Here is a 22,281-nt window from a genome sequence, read left to right on the forward strand (position 1 = left end):
AGTTGCACGTTTCCCTTCTCAGCTAGGGCTCAGTCACTTGGGGCCCAGAGAGGGGAGACGTCAGAATGGAACATTGTCTTCATATGTGTAGGGATGGCGTGATTAAGGGGGAACCAATTATCTCTTGGCTCAACAATGTCTGTGCGCAAGTCACTACCCTCAGTGAGCTTGTCCAGGAGTGGGGAGAAGAGGTTTACTTGAGATGGGATCAGATTTATTTATATAGCTCTTCTTACATTAGCTGATATCTTGAAGTGCTGTACAGAAACCCAGCCTAAAACCCCAAACGGCAAGCAATGCAGGTGTAGAAGCACGGTGGCTAGGAAAAACTCCCTAGAAAGGCCAAAACCTAGAGGAACCAGGCTGGGGGGTGGCCAGTCCTCTTCTGGCTGTGCTGGGTGGAGATTATAACAAAACATGGCCAAGATGTTCATAAATTATCAGCATGGTCAAATAATAATCACAGTAGTTATCGAGGGTGCAGGAAGTCCTCACCTCAAGAGTAAATGTCAGTTGGCTTTTCATAGCCGATCATGAAGAGTATCTCTACCGCTCCTGCAGTCTCTAGAGAGTTGAAAACAGCAGGTCTGGGACAGGTAGCACGTCCGTTGAACAGGTCAGGGTTCCATAGCCGCAGGCAGAACAGTTGAAACTGGAGCAGCAGCACGGGCAGGTGGACTGGGGACAGCAAGGAGTCATCATGCAAGGTAGTCCTGAGGCATGGTCCTAGGGCTCAGGTCCTCCGCAAGAGAATTAGAGAGCATACTTAAATTCACACAGGACACCGGCTAAGACAGGAGAAGTACTCCAGATATAACAAACTGACCCTGGCCCCCCGACACATAAACTACTGCAGCATAAATACTGGAGGCTGGGTCAGGAGACACTGTGGCCCCATCCGAAGATACCCCCGGACAGGGCCAAACAGGAAGGATATAACCCCACCCACTTTGCCAAAGCACAGCCCCCACACCACTAGAGGGATATCTTCAACCACCAACTTACCATCCTGAGACAAGGCCGAGTATAGCCCACAAAGATCTCCGCCACGTCAGTGACTCACCCCTCCTAGGGACGGCATGAAAGAGCACCAGTAAGCCAGTGACTCAGCCCCTGTAATAGGGTTAGAGGCAGAGAATCCCAGTGGAGAGAGGGGAACCGGCCAGGCAGAGACGGCAAGGGCGGTTCGTTGCTCCAGAGCCTTTCCGTTCACCTTCACACTCCTGGGCCAGACTACACTCAATCATATGACCCACTGAAGAGATGAGTCTTCAGTAAAGACTTAAAAGTTGAGATCGAGTCTGCGTCTCTCATATGGGTAGGCAGACCATTCCATAAAAATTGAGCTCTATAGGAGAAAGCCCTGCCTCCAGCTGTTTGTTTAGAAATTCTAGGGACAATAAGGAGGCCTGCGTCTTGTGACCGTAGCGTATGTGTAGGTATGTACGGCAGGACCAAATCGGAAAGAGGGGTAGGAACAAGCCCATGTAATGTTTTATAGGTTAGCAGTAAAACCTTGAAATTAGCCCTTGCCTTAACAGGAAGCCAGTGTAGGGAGGCTAGCACTGGAGTAATATGATAACAATTTTGGGTTCTAGTCAGGATTCTAGCAGCCGTATTTAGCACTAACTGAAGTTTATTTTGTGCTTTATCCAGGTAGCCGGAAAGTAGAGCATTGCAGTAGTCTAACCTAGAAGTAACAAAAGCATGGATTACTTTTTCTGCATCATTTTTGGACAGAAAGTTTCTGATTTTTGCAATGTTACGTAGATGGGAAAAAAGCTGTCCTTGAAACAGTCTTGATATGTTCGTCAAAAGAGAGATCAGGGTCCAGAGTAACGCCGAGGTCCTTCACAGTTTTATTTGAGACGACTTTACAACCATCAAGATTAATTGTCAGATTCAACAGAAGATCTCTTTGTTTCTTGGGACCTAGAACAAGCATCTCTGTTTTGTCCGAGTTTAAAAGTAGAAAGTTTGCAGCCATCCACTTCCTTATGTCTGAAACATAGGCTTCTAGTGAGGGCAATTTTGGGGCTTCACCATGTTTCATTGAAATGTACAGCTGTGTGTCATCCGCATAGCAGTGAAAGTTAACATTATGCTTTCGAATGACATCCCCAAGAGGTAAAATATATAGTGAAAACAATAGTGGTCCCAAAACGGAACATTGAGGAACACCGAAATGTACAGTTGATTTGTCAGAGGACAAACCATTAACATGAGACAAACTGATATCTTTCCGACAGATAAGATCTAAACCAGGCTAGAACTTGTCCGTGTAGACCAATTTGGGTATCCAATCTCTCCAAAAGAACGTGGTGATCGATGGTATCAAAGGCAGCACTAAGGTCTAGGAGCACAAGGACAGATGCAGAGCCTCGGTCTGCGCCAATAAAAGGTCATTTACCACTGCGCCAATAAAAGGTCATTTACCACCTTCACAAGTGCAGTCTCAGTGCTATGATGGGGTCTAAAACCAGACTAAAGCATTTCGAATACATTGTCTTCAGGAAGGCAGTGAGTTGCTGCGCAACAGCTTTCTAAAATTGAGAGGAATGGAAGATTCGATATAGGCCAATAGTTTTTTATATTTTCTGGGTCAAGGTTTGGCTTTTTCAAGAGAGGCTTTATTACTGCCACTTTTAGTGAGTTTGGTACGCATCCGGTGGATAGAGAGCCGTTTATTATGTTCAACATAGGAGGGCCGAGCACAGGAAGCAGCTCTTTCAGTAGTTTAGTTGGAATAGGGTCCAGTATGCAGCTTGAAGGTTTAGAGGCCATGATTATTTTCATCATTGTGTCAAGAGATATAGTACTAAAACACTTAAGTGTCTCTCTTGATCCTAAGTCCTGGCAGAGTTGTGCAGACTCAGGACAGCTGAGCTTTGGAGGAATACGCAGATTTAAAGAGGAGTCCGTAATTTGCTTTCTAATGATCATAATCTTTTCCTCAAAGAAGTTCATGAATTTATTACTGCTGAAGTGAAAGCCATCCTCACTTGGGGAATGCTGCTTTTTAGTTAGCTTTGCGACAGTATCAAAAATAAATGTAGGATTGTTCTTATTTTCCTCAATTAAGTTGGAAAAATAGAATGATCAAGCAGCAGTGAGGGCACTTCGATACTGCACGGTACTGTCTTTCCAAGCTAGTCGGAAGACTTCCAGTTTGGTGTGGCGCCATTTCCGTTCCAATTTTCTGGAAGCTTGCTTCAGAGCTCGGGTATTTTCTGTATACCAGGGAGCTAGTTTCTTATGACAAAAGTTTTTAGTTTTTAGGGGTGCAACTGCATCTAGGGTATTGCGCAAGGTTAAATTGAGTTCCTCAGTTAGGTGGTTAACTGATTTTTGTCCTTGGGTAGGCAGAGGGAGTCTGGAAGGGCATCAAGGAATCTTTGTGTTGTCTGAGAATTTATAGCACGACTTTTGATGCTCCTTAGTATATAGAGTTGCCAATTAAGTTATGCCTTGGATGAGGTAATGTTTTGGTACTACGAAGTAGTTTTAGAGACCAAACTGAGCGATAATTTATAGCGAATGCAATCTGGCTAAGGGATACTCCTTTCTCAAGTTAAAGGCCCTTTGTGAAGTTTTCCTAAGATCTGTGGTTTGTCATGTAAGTTGAGAGGGGTGTATCTTTGCTATAAAAAATCTCAATTGCCATTGTTGGAACTCTCAACAATTAATAGATAGTGAATTGTTGAAAGTCACAGGGCTTTGGTAAAGCTCATATTATTAAAGATTAAGTTTAAGTATAACTCTGACGTGTGTGTGGTTTGTAACTCTCCTCATTTGGTAATACAGGGAATTGCCACGACAGCACTCATAATGCATTTGGGTCCCAAGGCTTTGTGATGACGAATTTTGACGCGAGCCACCCTTGCCTTGTGGCGCTCAACGAAGATGGCTGACGTCTTAACGAGTCAAGCAAATGTACAATTTGAGAGGAATGTGTTAATGTAGAGACAAACGCATTGACTGCACAATTGTGTAAGCTTGCCTTGCAATGCAGCTGAAGTAACATAGCTAACTATTTACTTGCTTATTGTGTCGGGTTAAAAATAACTATGTAGCCGATCTGGGTATGGACCCTAAAACGTAAAGTTCTGAACTAATATTCATACCAATCAATGAACCTCAAGTCTGAATGGCATTAATGAAGCCAAGAGTAGAATATTACTTTAATGTGCCAAGGATGCAAGTCCTATATACACATGTACTGTAGTTACCACATTGTAGCCTGTACATTGAATATATTCACCGATCATGTACTCTTCCTTGGCAAATAAAGGTGCGGTTCAGATATGGCATTTTTCAGTCATATCAAACGCCATTATTTAAATGATGCGGTGTCTGCATGCATTACAATTATACACTTTAGTGTTTACTGCTCCTGGGATATCAATGATTACACATTGTAACTATACAATAGAATAAACATGATTGATCTGTAATTCATAGAGAGAAAAACCTATGAACATTTAACTCCATTAATCTGAGGACGGACACAGGATAGTATTTCAACCAGTGGAGAATGTGAAACGCTTTATTGAAAGAAGTGCATTTTTTTTTCTTCTTTTTTTTCTTTTTTCTTTTAAATTTTATCCCATTTTCTCCCCATTTTCGTGGTATCCAATCGCTAGTAATTACTATCTTGTCTCATCGCTACAACTCCCGTACGGGCACGGGAGAGACGAAGGTCGAAAGCCATGCGTCCTCCGAAGCACAACCCAACCAAGCCGCACTGCTTCTTTAACACAGCGCGCCTCCAACCCGGAAGCCAGCCGCACCAATGTGTCGGAGGAAACACCGTGTACCTGGCCCCCTTGGTTAGCGCGCACTGCGCCCGGCCCGCCACAGGAGTCGCTGGAGCGCGATGAGACAAGGATATCCCTACCGGCCAAACCCTCCCTAACCCGGACGACGCTATGCCAATTGTGCGTCGCCCCACGGACCTCCCGGTCGCGGCCGGCTGCGACAGAGCCTGGGCGAGAACCCAGAGACTCTGGTGGTGCAGTTAGCACTGCGATGCAGTGCCCTAGACCACTGCGCCACCCGGGAGGCCCAAGAAGTGCATTTTAATTGTAATATTATAAATACAAGTTCAATCTTGGGCGGGCAGGTGGACTAGTAACCGGAAGGTTGCGAGATCGAATCCCCGAGCCGACAAGGTAAAAATCTGTCCTTCTGCCCCTGAACAAGGCAGTTCTTAGGCCGTCATTCTTATCTGACTTGCATAGTTAAAAAAAAAAATGGTAGGCAAATCTGTACTTCAATGCACATATGGTGTGCATTAGAAGATGAGGTGGGTAGAGAGGTAAGAACAGCGGCAGATAGCATATGATTCATGAATGACAGTGCTACCCTAATATTCTCTCAGTTCATCACAATTGCGCTGTCGGGACTGGATTCCTCTCACATCAAAACATACCTGCAGACGAGAGAGCATGATTAAGCCTCTTTTTTTGTCAAACACGGTCAGTCATCTTAAATCAGAAGGTGAAATGCAAAACTGACCTTGGATCATTAACTCTTGGGTTTCAATGTAAAGCATCTCTTTAATAATACTTCCTGTTGACTCAACCAAGTGACATCTCACCTATGATCAGGCTGTGCCCTCTGTCAGCCAGTTCAGATGCGGGAGAGGTTCAACAAAACAGCTGATATAACCTAGAGGATTTAGGGGGAGAGGGTTGACGTGAGTGGCTACAGAGTACTTTAAGCTGAAAAACAGACCCATGAGGACAAACAATAGAAGATAATGCCAATAGGTGTCTCACCACTTGATTATTGCAAGGCTAACCCATGACTTAGCAGCAACAGATAGTCCAGTGAAAATGGCTGTAAATCTGAAAATTAGCAGCTGACATCTTAAGTTTAAAAAAAAAATTCATGCATGTGAGACAGATTCCATGTACAACAAGACAGGCAGAGATGGAGAAAAATAACACAGAACAGTTTAATTACCTCTGGTTAGGGACACTTTGCCAGCAATAAAGCTTCCACGGCCTGGTCCTCACACAGTGAACATCTGGCAATATCTACATTTTCGACCCCCTTGGTCAGCTCGCTCTCTGAAAGTAAAGAAAACAATAACTGAGATATGACCGTTATATCTAAAGCAGCACATGTCATTTTTTTAGGATACGTCAATACAGCCCAGTGCTGCTTACCTGAGATGCCATCTTCGTAGGTGTCCGCTTTGACTTCCTTTTCTGTCGGGGAAAAAATTGCTGTCAGAACAATTATTTTGACAAAAAGTAACAAATGCACCTCCATAGCATATAACAATTTGCCTGTAAATAACCACACCTTCATACAAGCGTGCTACTATTTTTTGAAATAACAAAAAAATATAATTTGTTGTTGGAAGATATGGGTATGGTGAATTATTTGTCAACCATAAAACACCTAATGTGGTACACACAATTAATAATATAAAAATAACTGATTATCTTAAAATGGAAAAATTGTCACATATATGGTTCTTCGTCTGTAGGATTCATTTACTTACTGTACAGACAAGTATATTTTATACATATATTTTTTTTTTTTACCAATTTTTTTAATGTATTCCATAGACAGAACGAAATATATTTAGATGCATTTTGAATTTCTAATTGTCAATATTTTATTTTCTGTGTCACGTGTTTATGCTCATTTATGTACATCCTGTGTATGTTACCCTTCCAATGAGCTTATCATATAAACTACAACGTGAAAACTACGGTTTACCTCACTTTGAATCATGTTAGCACAGGTAACAGCCGTTTACAGTCTTTCTTTAGTTTTTCATTCGTACTCTTCCCAATTCACGTAAACTATATTTCTTTATTTCCCATGGGCTTCACCAGAGTACCCCCTAGTGGCTGGAATACAACTGTATTAAGCCCCTTACAACACCCCCCTGCAAAAACGAAATGTTGTCCCAGTTGCAGCCTTGTTTGGCACGCTTTGTACAAAATAATAAAATGCAGTACTACAGGATATTTCTTAACGTAGCTCTTTATTAGCTAGCTATAACTGGCATGTTCACGTATCGCCAACCAGCATCAAACTGACCATGACCTAACCATTTGGGTGGTCTTTACCAATCATAGCACAGTATAATATGGCGGTAAAATGCATCCAATTATAACTCAGTATGTCTACACATATGAATATTACATCCCCCTTCTTTTAAAACAAAATAAAAATGTTTACATATTCTAAGCGTTTCTTTTGAAAACATGCTCTGCAGTTTGAACTCAAGGTAAGTAACCATTTATATTGCATACTACACCAACTGAATCAACATAGACTCTGAAACAATGATCCAATATACTGTTACTTTTCGAACAAGGGACTCTCAGCAACTCAGCTTTCACAGTAGAAATACATCTTAACATTTCAAACAAATACAATACCAAAGCATTTCAAGTGAACTTTCAATAACAAGTTTACAGTGTGGAACTCTTTTAGGGCAGCGATCCGCCTACACCCTTTGACATTTCTCGGTTCTAGGACAGCTCTGGGCTTGACCTCTCTTCCTGACCTTGTGCGATATGATGCTGAGCATGCTTCTGTGTCAGTCAACAGTTCTTGTGGTGTTGCAGGTAAGTATGGTGTATGTTGTGATGTGTGTGTGTTTAGTTCATCACGTTCTCTTTCAGGGGAACAGTTCATCTCATCAGTGTGTTGTTCTTTTGTGTTCAGTAGGTGACGACGATTGCGGCGGTACACCGCTCCTTCTGCGGTGAGGACGTGCTATGAACGTTCAGTGTTAGCTGGCTGGATGACGACTGCTGGCTTCCAGAGGCCATGCTCCTGGATTCAAACTGACTCTCCGTCGATCAGTGGTGGCAGTGGTCTAGCTGACCTGTCGTAGTATCGCTTTTGTTGTTGTTGTCTCTGTGCACGTTTTTCATGCATTTCCTTGTAGCTGACGACCTCAGGTTGTAGCTGCTGGTTGGTGCTGGGAAGGATTGAGCGAAGTCTGCGGCTCATCAACAGCTGGGCTGGTGATTTGAAGTTGTCAACTGGAGTGTTGCGGTATTCAAGGAGGCTGAGGTAGGGGTCTCTCTTGTCTGCTTTTGCTTTATCCATGAGTGATTTAGCAATCTGCACTGATTTTTCAGCAAGGCCATTACTTTGAGGGTAATGTGGGCTTGTGGTGACGTGTAAACTCCCATGCTTTTGTGAAGGATTCAAACTCATTTGATTTGTAACAGGGCCCATTGTCAGATATTAAAGTCTCTACAATGCCATGCCTGGCAAAGGCTGCTTTCAGCTTGTGTATCACAGCTGCAGATGTGGTGCTGTGAAGCTTGTCGAGTTCGAAGTATCTGCTGTAGTAGTCAACTGTTACGATGTAGTTCTCGTTGTTCCAGGTGAACAGATCGGTTGCCACGACCTGCCAGGGTCGGTCTGGGATACAGTGAGGTAACATTGGCTCTTTGGTGTTTGAGGGGCGTCGCTCAAGACATATGGCGCATTTACCAACAATGTCCTCTATTTGTTTGCACATTCCGGGCCAAAACAAAATGTCCCGTGCTCTCTGTTTGCACTTTTCCATGCCCATGTGTGTGTCCAGCATGGATCTTTGTCAAAATCTCTTCCTGAGACTGGTAGGAATGATGATTTTCTCTCCTTTGAAAATAATTCCGTTGATCTGTGATAGTTCATCAGGATGGTTCCAGAATTCTGAGACGCTCTGAGGGCATTTTCTCCTCTCCTCAGGCCGTCCATCCTGTATGACTTTCCTCAGCTGTGCGAGTTGTGAGTCCTTTTCTGTTTCTGCTTGGATCTCCTTCAGTTTTGTGTCACTAACTGGTAAGTTGCTGTACACAGTGTGCACTTGCATGTCCATGCCTTTGTAACAGGGTTTTATTGGTGATTCCCCTTGCCACTTTATTGTTAAGCCAATGGGTTTTTGGTTTTAGTTTTGTCTTGCCGTCACCTACTCAACATGGCATCTTATTGGCTGGTTTGCGTAGCTTGCTTACGAGGGAGGATGTTTCAGTTAGAATCGTCCCAGTGAACAAGCACCAAACCAGCGTGCGTGAGTGCAGAGTTGGATGGTGAGCCGTGCATTGCATGACGTGCAATTTTGTGCTGTTCCTATCAGAATAAATCTCCATGACTGGTGCTACACGTTGGAGTTCGTGTCGAGGATTGATTGTACACAACGCAAGAAGAGTACTGTTACAGTGGTGCCGTGACCGTTCTTCTGGATCGGATCATCCTTCGCTGGATTTCCATCTCAGAACTTCGCCGTGGTTGCCGTTGAAGAATCAGATAAGACGTTGCTGGTGCAGTTTATGGCGATATCGCATTTCGCCACAAGAGGGCGCCACCAACGTTTTATTATCGAAATTGATGATTTCTCTGGCTGAGACACTTCACAGATAAACGATATAACTTTTGTGTTACTTGTTTATTTGCAATTCTAAAGTATATCTGATATAAGTAGGGTGAGTTTTACCAGTGTACTAGATATAGGTTAGATTTTGACGTGAGGTTAAAGAAAGAAATATATATATGCATTTTTTTTGCTAGTTACATTTTTATTAGTGTGTTGATTTCCCATTGTTAAAATGGAAGGTGTTGGGAGAGGTAGGGGTTTCCTGTCATTTAATCTGTCACCATCTGTTGGTAGGGGTTCAGGCAAAATTCCAGTTGCTTCTACACCTATGCCTAAACTGGAGGGTTTTGGGAGTTTTGATGATAGTGTACCCATGGAAACGCCCAAGGATGTGTATGACAGAGTTTTGCCAAATACAGGGAGTGGGGCGGTCTCCATGGATTTCATTGCAGACATAGTACAGCAGATTGGTCATTCCATTGGGGAGAACATTGCCTCCTGTTTGGAGTCAAAGGCAATTGTTGGACATGTTGGGGACAATGTTATGGGGAATGCATGCAGCTCTAGGGGTTTGGATGTGTCAGGCCTGAACCTGGTATTGAAGTCTGATATCAGGGAACCGGTGTACTTTCGGGGGGATGGCTCTGAAAAGTGCACAGTGCATGAGTGGGAGGATATGGTCATGGTTTACATGCGTAAGAGGGATGTATCTGTGATGGACCAAGCTGTTGAGGTTATGGGTAGGCTTATGGGAAGGGCCCGCGATGTTGTTAAAGTGGGCATACGCAGCAATCCCTCCGTTGATTTATCTAAAGGCCCGAGTCCCATCTTTGACATACTGAAACAACATTTTAGTGACACTGCTTTTTCAAGCATGCCCCTCGCTGACTTTTATGCCACATTACCTCTGACTGATGAACAACCATTTGAATATTGGCTCAGACTGAACAGGGCTATGGAGGTTGCTGAAGATTGTCTAAAGAGACAGAAAAAAAGGGTTGAAGACCCATCTCGTGAGCTCACAGTCATGTTCATCAGACACTGCCCTAACGCTGAACTGTCCCTTATCTTTAAGTGCAAGCCATTACAGCAGTGGACTGCTGCAGATGTTCATGAGAGGTTGGATGAATACAGGAGGGAGCAGAGGTACTCTCACTTATCTAAGGTGACCCCAGCCATCACAACAATGAAGCAGGAAGTTGGCGCTGTCATGCCGATCACCATGCCTGCTGTGAGGCCCCACATGGAAGTACCCAATACGTTGCCTTACCCAGCCCAGACTATTCAGGGCTCAGCTGAGCCGATGGAACGTATCCTTGCAATGCTGGAGCGTGTGCTGGAGCAGAGGCCACAACAGTCTGACCATAAATTCCAGAAAGGGAATAGGAGCAAAGTGAAGTCTAATGGGCCATGTAACGTGTGCGGGGATGCTGGACATGATACTTACTTTCACTGCAGGGCCAATCACCTCTGCTTTCTTTGTCATGTAGCTGGCCACGCACGCTCTCAGTGCCCCAAGGCCGCAGCTCTGCGCACAGCTGGTGGAGTCCCTACAGTAACCACTGCTCAGCTCCCGGAAAACTAGTAGGCCTGCATGTAGAAGGGGAGAGTGTTGGGCCTTTTGTAGAGTCCCCACCGGTGAGAGCTGTTGATTTGGAGTCTGTATATAAAAGTGTTTGTGACGAAATGGAGACTGAGAAGAGTATCATAATGCAGAACACACAGAGGCTTTCCGCACATGATGATTTATTTTATGCCAAGGTGTTAATAGGAGGAGAAGTGGAAATGAGAGCTATGGTTGACAGTGGATCCATGGCTTGTACCTTGAGCTCTAGGGTCTTACCTGAACTGTTGCGTGCAGGAGTGTTGAAAAGTCCATCATTGAGTCCTACAGAGGTAGTCTTGGTTGGTTGTGGTGGGTTGAAGACGAGGCCTTTGGGAGTATGTGAGCTGGAGATGGAGGTGTACGGATGTAGAGTTGCCGTGCCTACACTGGTGGTTGAAGGCCAGAGTGATGACCTCATCTTGGGCAGCAATCTCCTAAAGCACTTGATTCGCCACCTGAAGACGGATGGAGATCTCTGGAAGAGGGTTTATACTCCTGGGTGTGACGGGGGTGAGGAGAGCAAGCTAATCAATATGATGGCTAATGTGGAGAGATGGAGAGACAGTGAAGTACCTGACAAAGTTGGAACTGTGAGACTAAAAGGGGCGGTGACTCTAGAGCCTATGCAGGAGCACTTAGTCTGGGGCAGACTACGAAACACTCAGAATCTATCAGCGGGCAGTGCTGTTCTCATTGAGCCCAGCAGTTCAAGGTCAACACCAAGGTCAATACTAGTAGGGAGGACAGTAGCTCTATTGCGGGGGGATGGGTGGCTCCCTGTTAGAGTGATAAACCCTTCTCAGAAGACCGTGACATTGAGACGAAACGCCACTCTAGCCGATGTCTTTCCTTGCATGGCTCTAGAGGACTTTGACTGTTCGTGTGTGAATGATGATTCATCAGCAGCTTTACAGCAGCAAGTGCAGAGAACGGCTGATATACTCACTGACTGCCAAGATGACTTGACACTGACTGATGACGGTTCCAGCCAACTTCACGATACTGACGGACCTAACAGTTCAAGCGATCCTGAGGTCTTACGTGACTTAGGTTTGTCTGATATTGATGTCGACTCCTGTCAAGCGTCTCCTGCTGGTAAGAAGAAACTCATCCAGCTCATAGCTGAGTACCAGTCTATTTTTTCCAGGCACAAGTTGGATTGTGGAAAAGCTTCCGGATGTCTTCACCGCATTCAACTGAGTGATGAGAAACCCTTTCGGATGCCCTACCGACGCCTTTCACCAAATCATTATGAGAAGCTCAAACAAGCATTGAATGAGATGGAAGAATGTGAAATCATAAGGAAGTCTAGTAGTGAGTTCGCCTCTCCCCTTGTCCTTGTATGGAAGAAGTCTGGAGACCTGAGACTCTGTACTGATTTTCGTTTGCTCAATGCTCGCACCATCAAAGACGCCCACCCACTCCCTCACCAGGCTGACGCGCTGGCTGCTTTAGGTGGAAATGCCTTCTTCTCGACAATGGACCTTACCTCTGGCTACTACAATGTGGAAGTGCATGAGGATGACCGGAGATTCACAGCTTTTACGTCGCCATTTGGATTGTACGAATACAATCGTATGCCACAGGGGTTATGTAATAGTCCTGCAACCTTTATGAGGATGATGCTAAACATCTTTGGAGATCAGAACTTTCTTAGCCTGCTGTGTTACCTTGACGATGTCTTGGTCTATGCGCCCACTGAAGATCTGGCTATACAGCGCCTGGAAATGGTTTTTGAGCGTCTCAAGGCTCACAACCTGAAGTTGGCGCCAAAAAAGTGTAACTTTCTGCAGAGGTCTGTGAAGTTTCTGGGGCATATCATTAGTGCGGATGGTGTAGCTACAGACCCTGAGAAGGTGAGGGCCATTACAGGAGTAACAGAAGCTGATCTGATGGAAGATGGCACTGACATTCCATCTCAGAAGAAATTGAGGTCATTCCTTGGGATGGTGGTGTATTATCAACAGTTCATTGAAGGTTGCTCAACCATTGCAAAGCCTCTCTTTGGATTGACTACTGGACACAAGGCTCCACGCTGGAAAAAGAAGCGACGCTCACCTGTCAGGAAGTTGACGGCTGCCGACTGGACAACAGAATGCAGACAGGCCTTATTCCAGCTAAAGCAAGCCTTACTGGACCAGGTTTTGTTGGCCCACCCCAACTTCGAAAAACCCTTTCTACTCTCGGTGGATGCGTCCAGCAATGGCTTAGGTGCTGTGCTGTCCCAGGTGCAGGAACAGGGAGCTACAGCGAGACCTATAGCCTTCGCGAGCAAGTCCCTCAGTTATGCGCAGTCGAGGTATCCTGCGCACAGGCTCGAGTTCTTTGCCATGAAATGGGCTATCTGTGACAAGTTCCACCACTGGCTACGGGGACAGCAGTTCACGGTATGGACGGATAATAATCCCTTGACATACATTCTGACCAAAGCAAAGCTTGATGCTTGTGAACAGAGATGGGTCGCCAAGCTGGCACCGTACGAGTTTGACATCAAGTACATCCCTGGAAAAATAAATGTTGTTGCAGATGCTTTGAGCAGAGAGCCCTTCGTACGACCCAGTGCACTCCATCGCCTGACAAGGGTCCCGTACGAGACCTTACTAGCTGAAGCCGACGCTGTGCGCACAGACAGAGTGCAAGATGTGTTTCGCTGGTCCAGCCACCCCTTTGACAAATCCTCTGACTCCAACGAAGTGGTCATTAGCTGTCAGGCTACTGTTGACCCCCCATCTGGTGCTTTATCAAGACATGAAGTTGCAGCTGTTCTTCATTCACACAGGTGCTGGGGGGATGAAGTGGGCTCACATGCACTGCTGTTGCCACAGCTTCCACAGGCTGTTATGCCATCAGAGCAAACCGATGTCGATGTTCTGCCACACGACCGACTGATGAGTAAGCAGCGTGATGACAACGTGATCAGCAGAGTGATCTTCTTTGTGGAGAGGGGGAGAAGGCCATCCCGGAGAGAGCGTTCCCATGAGACTGTTGAGGTTTTGTGTCTTCTCAGAAGTTGGGACAAGTTGACCATGAAGATGGGTGTACTGTATCGTGTTTCAAGGAATGTGGTTACAAAGAGGAAAACGTATCTGTATGTGGTTCCAGCCTCCATGAAAGCAATGGTGTTGAAGGGTGTCCATGATGAAGCTGGTCACCAGGGCCAACAGAGAACAGTCTACCTGACAAGACAGAGGTTCTTCTGGCATGGCCTGGAGAGGGAGGTAAAGGCATATGTGAAGTGCTGCAGGAGATGCGTCGTGAGCAAGACTCCTGATCCGGAAGCAAGAGCTCCTCTTGAGAGCATAATAACAACTGAGCCTCTTGAACTAGTGTGCATAGACTTCTGGTCTGCAGAAGATTCTTCAAACAAGTCCTTGGATGTGCTCGTTGTTACTGACCACTTTACCAAATTGGCTCATGCCTTCTTGTGTCCGAACCAGTCTGCTAAGTCAGTAGCTCATCAGTTGTGGAACAACTATTTCTGTGTCTACGGGATGCCTCGCCGTATACACTCAGACCAGGGAGCCAACTTCGAGAGCGCTTTAATAGCCGAACTGTTGAGTGTTGCAGGTGTTCAGAAGTCTCACACCACGCCGTACCATCCGATGGGGAACGGGTCCTGCGAAAGGATGAATAGGACGTTGGGAAACATGATCCGGGCCCTGCCAACGAGAGCAAAGCACAGATGGCCTCAGGCGCTGAAGTCCCTCACGTTTGCGTACAATTGTACAATCCACGAGACCACAGGCTTTGCCCCTTTCCTGCTAATGTTTGGGAGGACGCCAAGACTGCCTGTTGACCTAGTCTTTGGCTCTGTCATAGAGAACCCAGAAGTTGTCGACTATGACCAGTTTGTTCAGTCTTTGAGGAGAGATCTGAAAGAAGCCATGAATACAGCACAGGCATCTGCAGCGAAGCAGTTGAAGAGACATGCTGACCTTTATGACAGAAGAGTCAGAGGAGCACCAGTGGAGATTGGTGATCGAGTGTTGCTGGCTAACAAGGGGGAGCGGGGAAAGCGGAAGCTCGCTGACCGTTGGGAGGATACTGTCTACCTTGTCACTGGGTTGAATGCTGACAGCCACACTTTTAAGATTCAGAACAGCTCCACTGGACGGGAGAAGACGGTACATCGCAACCTGATAATGCCAGTCAACTTCATTCCTCTTCCCCATGCTGCCGTTGATGAGGGAACAGACATGTCTGGATTAACAGAGTCTGAGGGCATGAATGACAGCCTTATGGTCTCAGCTGCCATGGACACTGCAGTGGATGATGATGCTGAGTACAGAACAAGAGTGTGGGTGTCAGAATTGCCTTCTGAAGGAACAGGTGACACAAGCCTGGAGGGTGATGTGCGATCCTTGGATGCTCAGGATATTCCACCTTTGGATTCGGTGGGAGATATACTGCAGCTGGAAGGTCTGCCTCGGTCAGAGTCTTCAAGAATCTGACCGAGACCGTAACAGTGTAGTGAGTGAGCTAATTGACCAGTCTACTTACGATATCCGTACTGACCTACCAAACTCGGACCATTCCTTACCTGATCAGTTACAGACGGACTGTGTTGACAGACCCACTATTGCAACAGTACAAAACACTGTTACCCCTTATGCAGTTGAAGCTAGTCGGGGTCGTATTAGGTCAAGGGCAGGAAGACTATTTAAACCAGTGTCAAGACTGATTGAGATTATGAATCAGCAGACAGTTAGCTCTTGAAGGTTTAATATGTGAATAGAGGGTCAATGGTATTGGCATCTTTTATTTGTTTTGCTTTTACATCATTGTGACCATGATTAGAGGTTGCAAGATGGTAATGTGACGGATATGATCAACTCTCTTATGGTAGTTTATTTTATTACTTGGATGTTTTAAAGTCACTGAGTGTACTTAACATGTAACGGGCATGTTTACCTATGAGGGCTAAGGGGATTGATCAACCGCTTTTCACTCTAATTCTCAAGGAGAATAGTCTAATGACTGGAATATTTAGTGACTGATTTAAAGCAGGGTCTGCATCCTTGGTATACACAGCTTTACCTTTTAGTTTCTCTATTAGGTAGTATAAAAATATATCAAAAAAAAAATTCTCTGGATTATTCTGTACATATGTTGAGTGTCTCTGTATCTGGTATGTTTGCACAGTGCCGTTTTGTATTTTTATTATTTTTCTTTGCAAGTGGAATTCAGTAGGGGGGAGTGTAACAGGGTTTTATTGGTGATTCCCCTTGCCACTTTATTGTTAAGCCAATGGGTTTTTGGTTTTAGTTTTGTCTTGCCGTCACCTACTCAACATGGCATCTTATTGGCTGGTTTGCGTAGCTTGCTTACGAGGGAGGATGTTTCAGTTAGAATCGTCCCAGTGAACAAGCACCAAACCAGCGTGCGTGAGTGCAGAGTTGGATGGTGAGCCGTGCATTGCATGACGTGCAATTTTGTGCTGTTCCTATCAGAATAAATCTCCATGACTGGTGCTACACGTTGGAGTTCGTGTCGAGGATTGATTGTACACAACGCAAGAAGAGTACTGTTACACCTTCACTGAGGCTGCTGTCCTTATAGGTAAGACACTTCCTGGAGAGTGTGTCTGCGACAGGGATGTCTTTGCCTGGACGGTGAGTGATTGTGAAGTTGTATTTTTGTAGTTGAAGAATCATTCTCTGTAGCCTTGGCGGGGCTGCGGCTAGTGGTTTCCTCATGATTGACTCAAGGGGCTTGTGGTCGGATTCCACAATGACTTGTCGTCCATATACGTACTGATGGAAACGTTTACATCCGAACAGAATGGCGTAGAGCTCCTTTTCAATTTGATTTCACAGTCTGTGAGAGATTTGGAAGCGTAGCCGATGGGCTTTCCTTCTTGCAGTAGCACTGAACCTAGTCCATACTTCGACGCGTCTACTTGGAGTCTGAGCTCTTTGTCGGGGTCGTAGTAGGCAAGGATTGGTCCTGGTTCTCTCGGGATCAAGTCTTTCACATTTGGAAAGCAATGTTGTGTTGCTTGTCCCAGAGAAACTCACTGGACTGCTTTAGCAGTTGATGCAGGGGTGCATTAGCATTGGAGAGGCTGGGTGCGAACTTGGCTAAGTAGTTGAAAAGTTGTCTCGTGTGCATAATAAATCATAATACATCTCTGTTTGAAGCACAGAGTTGTGGGCTTCTATTTTATTAAATTGTCTGGAACCTAGCTCTGGTCCAAGTCGGAACGTGCACTAAAGCCCCGAACAAGAGCTATCTGGAACCCACCTGTCTCTCTGCACCTTGGCCAGGTTGTCAGGGGACAGTGGGTCCTCCTCTAGCGTGCGGTTCAGTTCCTTCTGGGATCTGTGCAGCTCACGGGTGGCATCTGACAGTCTCCCAGACTCTCTCTCAAACTGACGGGCTGCTTTCAGGTTCTGCTCTGCCCCTTTCTGCTGTTCAAGGACCTGTCCAATGTCGGCTGACACAAACTTCCACAAAAACATATGAATACGGGCTGAATAGGAGAAAATTACAGCTTAGATAGCAAGCATACCATTAATTTGCTAAAGACGCATCATCGCTTGAAAAAGCCAATTGACATTAGCTCCGCGTATAATGTTAGCTGAGGATAATCAGATAATACCTTATCAGCTTCTGGACGACCCCTGTAGGTGTCGGGCATGATGTGACCCAGCACTGCCAGCTGTGCCTCACAGTCCTGGAGCACTGTACACACTCTGAGCAGCTCTACCCCAGACAAAGGAACCGACATCCTGATGGTCTGTGAACACTGAATTCGAGCGAAATTAGCCAAGCAATTTACAACATCGCCTATCTAGCTAGCTACTAACGATACCGTTTTCTAACTGTGACATTTTTGTGTTAGAAAATATCCTGGGCAAAATGCTCAATAACACAATCAACAGATTCGTAGCTAGGTATATTTCTTACGTGTCTTCACGGGACGTGTTGAAGTTTACTAGCTATATTTATGCACAATAAAAGGCCAGTAGTTTAACTAGAGCATAGTTTAGCTTGTCTAGCAGCACACTTGGTAGTTTACCCCGGTTACCCTGGTAACGCACAACATTTGATTATTGTTTTCAAAAAATGACAAATTCTTATCTACTTTGATTATTATGTTGTGTGAAACGCACGAGAATGCAATAAAGTGACAGTTAAATAGTTAGATACAAATAAATACATGTTTTGATTATGCGTTTCTGTCGTAACCGACTACGTGAATTTCCCAGCATTCCATTCCAATTTCCTTTTCTGCCATTTTTCTTACAGTGAAGGTGAGAATTACAAAAGGCCACTTTTATAAAATTGAAATTTCTATGTTATTAAGTCTACATTTGGCATAATGTAGTATAACTCACTCACACAAACACGAGTCCAGCTCTTTGGCAGATTTTCAGTCTGTGTTGTCGTGTCTCTGTTCAGTTTTTCACAAATGTTTTTTGGCCTCTGTTGATGAATAACTACCTGAGAGAGAGACCAAATCAAGACGCTGGACAGAGTGGATTTCAGTTGTAGCAAAATGGCAGGTTTATTGAGTCAAAGATATCTTGTCCTGCAGTTTATCGTGCACGGACCTAATCATATGGCTCTTAAGGAGTCAGCTGAAAAAGGGTAGCCTAAACAGAGATTACAGCAGATTTTATACATGGAACAATGTAGGTAGAGTCTCTTCGTGTTGGTCTTCTGACTGGTCCTGAAGAGTTGGAGGCGGGTCTGCTCTGGCCATAGCAGTAGCCCCATTGGTGCACAGCAGAGTCCTCTGCTCTTGGCACCCGACCAGTAGAGAGGGGAGTGAAGTGTGTGTGTTCATGCGATGATGAAATATTTGTGTGTCCAGGAGTCATGAGATAAGGGGAACTGTAACTGGCCGTTACTGTCTGGGGCTAGGGGGTTTCCTGATTAGAGGGATGTGAGCAATTACTTAAGTCAGGCGGTTTAGTTTGGCGCTCTAATACTGTCTTGTGCGGTTAGTGTCTTTGTGACAAAATGGGGAACCATGTGTTATGCAACAACAATCTTGTGTCTTAGCAATGGGGTGTGTTGTGCAAGCTTTAATCCTATGGTCACAAGCAGGCTCTAAATCAGCCTAGGCCACCTAAATCATGTTTAATATATGTGCTTGATTTATGAGCTATGTATATGAATATATGTATATATGACAAATCCCCCTCTTCACGTCTATTAGACGTGAAAAATAAAAGCAACCAAACAATTTGGTAGAAACCAAATTTTTGAGTCCCCCGTCTTTTAAGACGTGAAAACTATAGCAGAGACAAAAAATAAGGATATAACGAAAACAAGAAGCCCCCTCAAGTATGCAGCGAAGCGAGGTAAATGAGCAAGGACAAAAAGGAGACCACTCCAAGAACTACACCTGGAGTGGCCAAGAGGAGAAGTCAGGAGGGAGGGGTTCCTGAAAAGGTGCAAAGGCCTCATTAGGGTCCTCAACCTCCAAAAGCGGGTACATATGGGCCTGGTCCTTGGGCATAGGGGTAATGGCAGTGGTAATCAATCTAGTGGCTAATGTGCGAGCGCAAGGAATACAGCAACAACCGCACAGGGTTAGGATAGCCACAAAAACAGCAACGGACACTAGGACAGAGGAGATCAGGGTCTTATATTTACCAAACGCATCCATCCAGGAGTCCCACATAGAGGTGTCAACCCCGGAGTGGTGCTTCATCTTCCCATTAAGTGTACGAAGACCCTCTAGGGCAACAGTAAGACTACCATCAGTTGCTGTGTTATTGGGAATGAAAGTACAACATTGCTCCCCAAACATGGCACAGACCCCCCCGCGTTCAGCCAATAACATATCTACCGCGATTCTATTTTGAAATACCATCAGGGATGTAGCTGCCAATTGGCCATGGACCGCCTCGAAGCCTTGTTGAGTCCAATTGCCCAGTTTCTGGACATTAAAATGAATGTAATTAATTCTGTCCACATTTTTATTAACTGTACACCACCAGCAAAATGATGATTCAAAACCCGCGGCTACTTGGTCAACCAATTTATACTCATCTGGTACCCCCCTGGGGACGCCAATTGCATCAATGTAAGTTGGGTCCCCAGCAGAAGGGCCCACCGTGCGCTTGGTCCTGGTAGGCCAATATTCAGGACCCAGGGCTTGTATACGGGTGAGCAGATCTTGGACGCCTATGGGGTAAACAGAGATGGGCAACAGAAGAGTTACAAGTGCACAGGTACCAGTGGCATTGCGGGGAAGTCTGTCAAACAGACGAGTTCCCCCACACCACCACCACACATCAGCTCTAGACACTGGTTTAAAGATGGCCGTGAGCATGTGAGTGTACAAGCACCAACTAGCAGGGAGCTTACCAAACAATGTCCCTCCTCCTGTCATGTTTATGCATGTGAAGTTAGCTCTAGCCACGCTAGAGGAGAATATCGGTTTCTTGACCACAGTGGTGACTACCGGATAAACAGCGTCCCACTGTGAACACTTCTCAGGTGGGTTGTCTTTGTCCATAAGGGGCATTAGACAGTCTCCGGTAATGGCGGCTGGGACTATGCGGAGCAATGGTCTAGCTCCCATGCAAACGACACAGCTTTGCAGGGTCGTGTTAGCTGCTTGTTCGGTCAATAAAAGCCAATTGTTAGAGAAACCTGAGATTCCGGTGGCAGTAAGAATGGTATCATCAGGGGTGGTAGGAGTGGTGACCAAAATAATAGGACCCCAATCACCCTTCCCCTTAGATGTTAAAACAGTAAACCGGTCAGAAATAGCAGAGGGCTGAGCCTGTTGTGTAATGCAGATTTTTAATGGCCAGTAGAGTTGAGCCTTGCTAGAATCTTCATGTGGTGCTAGTATAAAATCCTGACAACCCGTCCCAGTACCTGGTCGGATAATTAGTGATAGACCCCAATTATGCAATCCAGTCCTAGTCAGCGACAATCTTTGTCGCCAGATAAGAACTGCTTGTCCTGATGAATAACTGGACCAGTCAGGACCAGTCTCAGCGACCAGGTTCTTCCATGACCACTCCTGAAACCCCCCTTTTGTCATGTACCAGTTAAATCTGGTGTACTCCAGAGCATGCCCTCCCAGGCCATTCCTAGCATTTCCCAATACCCCCCAAGGCAGTGTAATGGTGGTGGTCACATTTGAGGGTACACATAAGGTGGTGCTTCTGACCTTTGTTGGAGTGCATTGTTGTTCTGTGGGTGCAGTGCTACGTTTGGGACGGGAGTGATTGGAGGGAGTGATGTCAGGGACGGTGTTTGGGATATGGGTAGGGGTAAGTGTACGTGATGTGGTAGGGTGTGATAGTTGTTCTATTAACCATGTGAAGGTGCCCAGGGACACCCCAAATATCAGTAGGAATATCACAAATAAGGGGCCAGATATCCCTAGCCTTTCCCAGGGAGGGAGAAATGTCCCTCTAACTGGGCGAGGTTCCTTTTTCAGGGGAGGCGGAGTTTGATGCCGCATCACCTGAGTCAGGAGTGTCTTCATTTGGAATCGAATTTAGGCCGCTCAAATCAGCTCTGACTTCTGTCAGTGTTCTGGAAGGAATTGGAGCTGGAGTGCAATGTGTTAGGTGGTGCCAAGGTGCGCCTGATTTACCTTTGACCTGAACTGAGTGTGAAGTAACCTCCTTCACTTCGTACGGTCCAGTCCACCTGGGTTCCAGCCACTTTCTCTTGTGGACTTTAACCCTCACCCAGTCACCAACTTTTACCTTCAGTGGTGGCGTGTCTCCCGTCAGCTCCCCCTCTTGGACCTTGCGAACCTGGGTAGAGAGTGCTGCAGAGAGTTCCGTCAGTAGTTTCACATAATCAGACATTTCAATTTGTTGTACATCAAGAGCGGGCATATGACCTCCCTCTCTTGGTGGACCAGGCATGACTCTTCCAGTCATTATCTCATGAGGAGAGAGATGGGTGCCTGCCCCTGGTGAGGCTCTCATGGCCATCAACGCCAGAGGCAGGGCTTCAACCCATGTCAACTTCGAACCTGCACATACTTTTGCTATCTTAGCTTTCAAAGTCTGATTTGAGCGTTCCACCAGGCCCTGAGATTGGGGCCTGTACACAGATCCAAATCTGTGCGTTATGCCAAATCTTTCTTCCACCTGTCTCAGGTGTTTGTTACTGAAGTGCGACCCATTGTCGGATCTGATTTGTCGTGGGATGCCATACCTGGGTATAAGTTCTGTTTGTAGCCACTTAATGACTGACCTGGCATCCTCTTTTGCTGTTGGTATTGCCTCTACCCATTTGGAGAACCTATCTACCATGACTAAGAGATAGCGTTTCCCTTTAGATACATTATCGGCGCCCATGTCGGTGTAATCTATGCTAATGTCCTGAAAACATGCATTGG

General features: G+C 45.5%; 1 protein-coding gene across 1 annotated transcript; it reads right to left on the reverse strand.

The window, feature by feature from the left end:
* Positions 1–16,585: 16,585 nt before the first annotated feature.
* LOC120041715 (dynein regulatory complex protein 9-like) lies at positions 16,586–17,771 on the reverse strand. The gene is made up of 2 exons (XM_038986582.1): positions 17,551–17,771; positions 16,586–17,395 (listed from the first exon to the last, which is right to left on the reverse strand). The coding sequence occupies exons 1-2, from the start codon at positions 17,677–17,679 to the stop codon at positions 17,159–17,161; spliced, it is 366 nt and encodes a 121-aa protein (XP_038842510.1). The 5' UTR covers positions 17,680–17,771; the 3' UTR covers positions 16,586–17,158.
* Between the last annotated feature and the right edge of the window lie 4,510 nt (positions 17,772–22,281).

The sequence above is a fragment of the Salvelinus namaycush genome, unplaced genomic scaffold (assembly GCF_016432855.1).
Source record: "Salvelinus namaycush isolate Seneca unplaced genomic scaffold, SaNama_1.0 Scaffold516, whole genome shotgun sequence".
Lineage (NCBI taxonomy): Eukaryota > Metazoa > Chordata > Actinopteri > Salmoniformes > Salmonidae > Salvelinus > Salvelinus namaycush.